At 42.8% G+C, this 8,928-nt stretch overlaps 1 protein-coding gene across 1 annotated transcript; it reads left to right on the top strand.

Moving 5' to 3' along the window:
• The first annotated feature begins 345 nt into the window (after nt 1-345).
• On the top strand, nt 346-4,140 carry LOC142895314 (succinate receptor 1-like). Its single transcript, XM_076036240.1, has 3 exons — nt 346-492; nt 1,434-1,514; nt 1,668-4,140. Exons 2-3 carry the CDS (start codon nt 1,512-1,514, stop codon nt 2,628-2,630), a joined length of 966 nt encoding a protein of 321 aa, XP_075892355.1. The 5' UTR covers nt 346-492; nt 1,434-1,511; the 3' UTR covers nt 2,631-4,140.
• The last annotated feature ends 4,788 nt before the right edge of the window (nt 4,141-8,928 follow it).

Below are 8,928 nucleotides of genomic sequence, written 5' to 3'. Positions count from 1 at the left end.
AAAAGCATTGTTCCCACAGATTGCAAAGGGTCTGTGCTATCTTGCCTGCTTCGGAAACCTTTATATTGACGAACCAGTCTGGAGAAGTGAAGGTGTGACACTAACTATGTGACCTCTTATACCTCTATGCGTGAACTACATCGTTAAAAATGGAATTATTGGTAAAGGCTGCACTCTGTTGATAAGTTTTCACGCCTCCATCATACCAAGTGTGAATCAGGAAAGGCTTCATAAGAAAGACAAATTCAGAGGAAGCGGTTTTCTGTTTCTGTGTCACAGTGACACTGCATCTTATTGGTTCATTCATTGTGCCTGGGACCAGGCTGCGACTTCAACTGCGGGGGGAAAAAAAAAGTTTTAGTGCACCTGGAAATTCATAGTGGCAACAAGTCAACAAGCCCTGTGGTGTTTATCTAAAACACTGCCTTCATAAAAGCGTCGCTGCTGCTGGCCCTCGACGACGACATCAGAAGTGGAGGTCACCTATTGACCGTAAGTTGCACTCTTGTTCATAGTTTGCACGACACAAAGTTGGAAGGGCGTTTTTCACGACGCGTGTCGCTTGCTGCTGATGGGGGCAAAGGGTGATCTCACTAAAACAACATAAAAACAACTGCTTAGTGTAAAAGCTTTTAAACGTCAATATTCAGCAACATCATAACATCCACAGTCAAACTATTTTTTTTTTTATTCACTACCGATGAAAACTTCAAAATAAAATTGAAACACTGAAAATGGCATAAAATTGGTAGCAAGTGCATGTAAATTGACCACACCTGAGCTCCGAGGGTTTTATCGCCCGTGCTGCCGTTGAGCCAAATGCTTTGTGACAGGTCGGGCTTGCAGCGATGCAAATGTAATTTCCCACAGCAGTGGCACGGCAGAGTGTTTCTCTGACAGCCCGTACGGAATCCACACTTGTGCACGTCTCTGTTTGACTAAGCGCCATGTTTTTTTTTTCGACTGGCGGGTGGGTTAAATGGCGTCAACCACCTGTCCCAAAATAACATTGGGTCTGTCGGTGGAAAATACTGCATCATCAGAACTATTTTTTAGCATCTTTTATTTCCTTACTAATTGTGTTGGAAATATTTTTTGATTGTCGTAAAATTGTAGCTTTAAGGGGGGGAAATGATGCTAGCAGAGCTTTCCACCAGTTTTAGATGCTTGTCTTAATGTCAAATACAGTATTTTTGCTTGTGTTCTTTCTATCGACCAGACAGTACTTTGCAACGGAATATATACACTAATGCTGTTATAAAGGACCGTATTATGCCTGCTGCCATGTTTAGCTTATTTTTCTGTTCAATTCTGCCACATTTCTTTTGCAGAAATGTGTGCACAGCTTCTGTTGCCACCCAGTCCTTGCAGCCGTGTCCTATCACCTGCACCTGCACCCTCACAAGTCTGTGTTTATTGTTTCCACTGTGCAGGTAGTGGCTGAACCTGCTCCTGATCACACTCCCCTTTTCTCTCCTAGCTCCCAGAAGTTGCACGGCAGCTCCAACAGCATGGTAAGTCTCCGGCCGGTACTTAAAACATTGAACTAACGCCGAAGGAATTAGTAGCTCAGCACTTAGGAATTCTGCAGAATTTCACTCCACGCAGGTTCAACCCAGGTTGACTCTCCTTCCCTCCTCCATCACCGTGTCTGTCCGTGTCCTCAGATGCAGAACTGCACGGATATGGCCTCGGTGCTGGAGAGGTACTACCTGACGTCGATCTACGCTGTCGAGTTCTGCATCGGCTCCCTGGGGAACCTCGTGGTCGTGCTCGGCTACGTATTCTGCTTGAAGGAGTGGCAGAGCTGCAACATTTACATCTTCAACCTGGCGGTGTCCGACCTCATCTTCCTGTGCACGCTGCCACACCTTTCCTACCTATACGCAAGCAAGCACTCGGAGGCCAGGCCCTACACGTGTGTCATCAACCGCTACATCCTGCACGTCAACCTCTACTCCTCCATTCTCTTCATGGCGTGGCTGAGCATGGACCGCTTCCTGCTCGTCAAGTACCCACAGCGGAACCACCGCCTGCTGGAGAAGAAGACCGCCCTGCTCGTGACGGCGCTCACCTGGCTCACCGTCAATGTCGAGGTGACTCCCATGATAGTGCTGATGGTCCAGGACCTGCAGAGAAGGAAATGGTTGCGCTGCAAGGACTTTGCCAGCCTGAAGGGAGACATCAACACGCTGGCGTACAGCCTGGGGCTGACGGTGACCGGCTACGTTCTCCCGCTGCTGGCACTGTGCGTCTTCTCCTACAAAATCTCACGCCTGCTGCGGGAGAGGGCTCAGGGGCGCAAGACGGCGTTGTTCAGACATCCCCTGAGGGTTGTGGCCTCGGTCACGGCCATGTTCCTGGTCCTCTACACTCCGTACCACGTCATGAGAAACATAAGGATAGCGTCGAGGGAACTGTGGCCGGAAGTGGAGGGATGCACAAGGGCGTACATCAAAAGTCTGTACATCCTGACGCGGCCGCTGGCTTTCCTGCACAGCGTCATCAACCCCGTGTTCTACTTCCTGATGGGCGACAAGTTCCGAGAGCTTCTCCTCGCCAAGCTGAGGAAGCTGTGCGGAAGGTCAGCAAGGAGGCAGCAGCAAGGAGAGCCGGCCGAAGGGCGTTAGGAAACAAAAGTTCAGTTCACCGCTTTCAACACTGTTTCTTGAGGCTTTGTCTTTGGCTTTGTATACTTACGCATCCACGCTGGTCAGCAGCAGCAGCAGCATTAAATCCACCCACAGATGAAAGGAGGAACATTCTGTAGAGCTTGGGGTCAATATTATTGTGGGAAACACTGGCTCCTAGTATGTATGTTGATGTTCAGGGAGCCATCGAATCCACCTTGACATTGTTCCCATTGTTTTGTGATCCAAGCATCATCATTTTGCTGGCCTGCGCCGTGTGTATCAATCATATTTGTATTTGTGGTGCTTGGAGACCAGGTGGAAACCTTTAGTTCCTTGGCACACACCAAGAGCTTCTACTTGGCAGTTATGGTGCAGTTTTCATGTTTTTCCATAAAGCCCTTTTATGAGCATGAATAAAAAGAAAGTACATTTGAAACTTACTGGGTAACACCATCCTTTGAAACAGCTTTCTCTGATTCCCAGTAAGATTAGTTAGTGGGTTTACTGAAAGGTTTGTTTGTTTTTTGAATTTTTCTTTACTTTTATAAATCATCTAATTCTTACAATTTTTTTTTTGGAACAAGGTTTTTTGATGTTGAGCTCACCTCCCCTGCAATGGTTGAGTCTTACTCAATGTTTCTGTAGATTTGTCACTTCCTTTGTTTTGTTTTGAAAGTCTCTCTTCCCTTGTCTTTTGTCACATTGTGCTTCCTGTCTTGGTTTCCCACCACTTTTGTGATTTCAACCTCTTTGTCCCTGATGGTCCTCACCTGTGTTCCACCGCCGTCTTTAAACAGCCTTCGTCTTCCTTTTTCCCTTTTTTTTTTTAAGTTTTTTATTTTTATTTTTTTGGATATCTCTTGAGTTTGGGTAACCTTTTTACTCGTAGTCAAGATCCTTTGTGCCTTGGGAATAAACAGCCTACATATTAGCCAATGTTCATATTTGGGCTTTGTTTGCGAAAGGAGCCAAAGTGTTGCTCTGCTGGAGCCGATGTGTTATGTGGCAGCAGTAACCATTATTTATGAATATACACATTTGTCACATCACTGTTTTACGCTTGCCGATCCATATGCCTATATACACGCTGCATGCCACAACAAGTTTGCAAATGTCATTGAATTTCAGAAAAACAGTCCCACCTCACAAGAGGTTAATTGTCTTAACAGGCTCTCTCACATTTCTAGCAATGAAAACAATGTTGCAATGTTTTGATCTCTCATATCTTTTTTTTTTTTTTTGCACGTCCCGTGTGCCTTGCCCCACATTTCCGCCTTGTGTAGCAACAATCGTTGTGAAACTTACCCTTAGGTTGTCCTCAAGACAACCACAGTGTCATGTTTGACTGTTATAGTTTGTAGGAGTATGAGTGCAGTCGAGTCAGCTGGTATTGGTGTTAACACACATAAAGGTTACAACTTGATGACGTCACTTTGGTGAGATAGAGCTTCGACTGCACATAGCATGCAAGTGTAAACATGAAAAATAAAGAAAATATTGAATGAATTGGTGCAAAAATTTCCTGTGACATATTTACTTTATAGCATTTCTCAAGAGACAATCTGGTGTTTTGCCTTCTTATTTACTTTACAGCACACAATTACTAGATGTGTAGTGAGAATGCTTGGTTACATTATTTAAAATATATTGTCATAGTGAAGAAACTGCTTTTCTCTTTCTTTTCTCTTTGCTCTTCATGTCTTGTCCTCTGATCATCAGTCGAGTTTGAATCAGTCAGAGACCTGCGTGGTCATGAACGGAAAGTTTCTTCGTAATGACCAGATGTTTCTTTCCCTGAAATTCCCCCCAAAAGAAACAATTAACTTCATTGGGCCTTTCTATTTCGTTAACAACAGATAGGATTAGGTGCATTACGAATATTAAATTGCGAGATCCGTCATTCCATTTACATTGGCACTGCTCCAGGAATGAGCAAAGAAAGAGAGTGAAAAATCAGGCACTGCTGTGTGCTGGTTTTGTTTGATAAAAATGGAGCCAGAGGGCTGCTGTAGAGACAAGAGGATAGGGGAAATAGGGGTTGAAGTGCATATCAGGACAAAAAACATAATCAATGAAATAATAATAAAAAATGAATTAACAACACAATCGGTAGCTACGATACACGTTTCTTCACATTGACAATGATTTATTGATGATTTACTGCACATCTAAAGCTGAGCAAGCAGTATACGTTGGTTAAAACATAATTTTGACAAAAGTGAATAACGCGACAGGCGGACCGGTGCGCCGTCTGCAGTGATGCGGTCGCAGTACCGAGCTGCCGTGGTGAAGAAGGAGCTACAGCAAAAAGGCGGAGCTCTCGATTTACCGGTCGATCTGCGTTCCCACCCTCACCTATGGTCATAATCTTTGGGTAATGACCCAAAGAACAAGGTGACGGATACAAGTGGCTGAAATGAGCTTCCCCCGTAGGATGGCTGGGCGCACCCTTAGGGACGGGGTATGGGGGTATGGATAATGTGGCAGAAGAAGAAGAAGAAGAAGAAGAAGAAGAAGAAGAAGAAGAAGAAGAAGAAGAAGTTTTGAAGTGTTATTATATTTAATATTTATATTTAAATCTGGCTGTGATTCTAAAGAAGTTGGGGCTGATCGCATCCCTTGGTTTCTGTTTCCCACTCCAGTTTCTTCTGATCTCTATTTAGTAAAACTTTCTGTGTTTGTGAGTGAATACATTTATATTCAGTCACCACGTTTCAAAGGGATGTTTCTGAGGCGACAAAAAAGAGAGCATGTACCAGCTGTCATCACGAAAATGACTGATGTTGCTCTGACAAATTGACAGTGTCCCTGTGGTCAATGATGCTAAACAATAAAGGGTGACACGATGGTGAAGCGCACTGAGAGTTTGCAGTATGATGATCACTGAGACAAAAAGAAGCTGTTTCACTCACTCATGAATAGCTCGCACACAGATGTGCACGCGCACACACGCACACACACACACACACACACACACACACACGCACGCGCACACGCGCACTCACACACACGCATTTTACACACTTTACATGCTTGTGTATTTAAGGTCAACTGATAACTGATCTGCCTGCAATGCTCCTTTGTCAAATTCACTGTTTCTCAAAAGAAAACATTTTTCCTGCCTCCTGTGGATTTACTTCCTTATCTGCAGAATCATCAGCTCTGTTGCAAATCATATTATTGTGTTAATATACTTGAACGCAGCACACTTGCTTGCTAATGTTGACAGGGTAGTGTCGTCCCAAATCTCACACTGCTGATTACCACAAGTGACCTTTTAAACCATCTCTTCTCTTTGACTGGACAGGAGGCCTTCCACCAGTTTGTTCGTATTGAGCGTGTCACTCCAAATGACATTCTTCAGTGACAAACAGGCAGTGTACCGAGAGTTACAACTGCAGGTCTGACAAAAGCAGCACACAACGCTACAAAACACAGGACTGTTTGAGTACAAATGAATCCAGAGAGTCTAACAAGCTGCAGGCCACAGCTGCCTCAGTCTAGATGCATGATTTGAAACATGATTCAAAGACAATGCGCCAACGTTTGCCAAGTCTACCAGAACATCTTTACGACTGCTGATTTAGTGTCTGTCTGGGGGGAACATCTGCCGCGAGCAAGGTTGACAAATCATACAGTAATATGAACAACTGACCAAGAATAAAAAACATATCTCATACTGCAATGGTCTGGGGATAACTTGTCATTATTAAACGAAAATGATGCGTATAGTTTGAGAAAACAGGATGAAACACTAGGTCAGCCGGCGCCCAAGTGCAGGACATGTGGTGACGGAAAAAACAAAAATTTTGCAGCTTCATAAACTAAGGTTTTCAAAAAGGTTGCGTCTCGATATAGTCAATCTGAGACAAGGCATAATCTTAAATAGGCCGTTCCAGCTGGAAACCCAACATGACAGAATCAAAGTATTTATGGTGGTTCTTTTCATGTGGTAAGGATGAAAGGCAACATTTTTATAGAACCATTGCTGTTTTGGAATTAAAGAGTGGCCGAAGCAAATCCTATGCCTAACACCTGTGAGGGTTAGTACCTTTACAAAAGTCTTGGTTTTGAGAAAACTGCCATGCAAATCAAATATTTTGTGAATGGTTTGAATTTGAACTGCAGTGTCAATGGAAACAGAGAAAAATTTAAAAACCCAGATTTTTTAAAATTTTTTTTAAAAAAGAATAGCTAAACGGTCCTTTAGCAATAGCTAGGCTCACAGTTACTTCCTGCTTTCCTTCAGTCTTCTTCCGGGGCTTTGCAGGGAAGTTATGCAACAGTTGCATCCTGGTTTCTGTACAACTTAAAGACAGAGTGGTTAGAATCCAGTGCAACAACCAAACCGACTGGTAATGAAACTAAATTGAAGCTTGGCTTTATGGGCGAATGAAATTTCAGAATAAAAGACAATGACACACAATTACTTCTCGCCTTATTGGGTTTTATTATTTAAATATTATAATTTTACATTCTTCATCTTTTGTATATTACACTATAATATGTTTAATGATCTCATGTATTTTTATGTGACATAAAAGCAGCACAGAATAAATCAGGAAGGATGCAAACTGTTTCACAACGCTGTTTTGCGCCGCACCACACGACTTGAACCGTTCAGGAGCTACAGGTCAACAATTTATTGACATATAAAAAAAGAACACAAAGAAGTCCTAAGGTCTTGTTTACTGACTTCAAAGCAAAATTGTTTGTATTTACATTTGCGACTAAAGCAATGGCAAAAAAAAAACCAAAGAAAGCGAATGACAACACTGCAAAGCTTTCAGTTCCTTTTCGCGAACAGAAGAAAAATTCACCCACAAATTGAGACATTCAGTCATCTATCTGGTTAAAAAGCTTCAGGTTAAAAGATTTTGCGTTCTTTCAACTCAACAGTTAATCCTTAAGACAACAAATAATGCATGAAGAACAGTTGCATATGTAAAAACAATAACACTTGCATGAAGGATTTTCTTTTCTTTTTTTTAATCACGACTCACATGACGAAAAGTCACATGGTCAGTCACCCAGGGAAAAGGAGAAGCCAAGTGAACTTTCTAAGCCATCTCATATGATATCTGGGCCTGAGGGTAAAATAAATGCATTTTCATCTCCTTTCATAGCTGTTTTATTAGAGTTACAGGCATTAGTACAAGACTGAAAACTGTCACACTTTCGTCACACACCAGTCCATGTCTACTAACAGCGACAGAGCAACAACTACTGACCTCCGGTCTGCATTCAGTTGCGCATCACCGCGGTCGTCGAGAAGCTCAGTCTTGTGTCATGCAATCTTTTATATCAGCAAGATAAAGGCAGACCTACATTGGAGGCATTTCATTGAGAACTTAAAGCAATAATTCAATCCTGATTATTCTAATTGAGTCTCTTCAGCCTTTTGTAATGGGGAAGTTCTTGTGAGAATTGCTCATCCAATTTTCTTTGGGGGTTTAAAGGAATGAACCAAAGAACATGTCGGCCTGAGGCGCATTTTGAAAAGATGATTTGCCTGAACGTTATAAATTCGAATCAATCTAGCACTGTGTCAGTATTACTGCAGGGAGAGGAGGCCTCTCATCATAGAGTGATGTAGTTCACGCCGTTCACGTTGTCATCAGGCCGAGGCACGTGATTGTCAGATGCGTCGTGCTGGTGGACGGCAGTAGCTGAAAAGATTAGTCATCCGCAGGGGGCCTCGTTTAAAATGCATGGGGAGACACTGCATTTTTATCCAGCGCTGGATTGATTCCAAACTTATACGCAACAGCGGGGGTTGGGTTTCAATGCCAAACAGCAAAGATGAAAAAGTCTGAGAAAAAAAAAAAATCATCTAACCGCATGCTCTCATAGTGTAAAACTCACTTGAAACATAAACAGCAGTCAGTACACCACGACCTGACTTCAGAGAAGGAGCAAGGAGGTTGTACCATGTGATCATAGACCTTCCATTATCAGGAAGCAAAAAACAAAAGACCATCGTCATAAAGTCCCATAAGTGGCCAGCAAGGGGTGCTGTAACAGTGTCAGGTGTTCTGGCAGAAAAACGACATAGCGCCACAACAAAAGCTCACTCTACTAACTAACTTATGTAAACTAATTGTCTAAGTGGAATGTTGCTCCTTCATTAAACATAGGAATTACAAAACTCAGGTCAACTTAATTACTTGCTAAGCAAAATGTTTTGGACCTGCTGCCAATGTCTGATCAGCATACAGGAGCAGGAGCATACGAGAAGTGGCTAAAAAAACAAAACAAAACAAAGAAAAACAATCATTCGGTATCAGCTGTGTTC

This window comes from Nelusetta ayraudi, unplaced genomic scaffold (genome assembly GCF_046127955.1).
Source record: "Nelusetta ayraudi isolate G7.1 ecotype Tasmania unplaced genomic scaffold, CSIRO-AGI_Nayr_v1 ptg000048l, whole genome shotgun sequence".
Lineage (NCBI taxonomy): Eukaryota > Metazoa > Chordata > Actinopteri > Tetraodontiformes > Monacanthidae > Nelusetta > Nelusetta ayraudi.
This window is presented reverse-complemented; position numbering and strand designations above follow the sequence as displayed.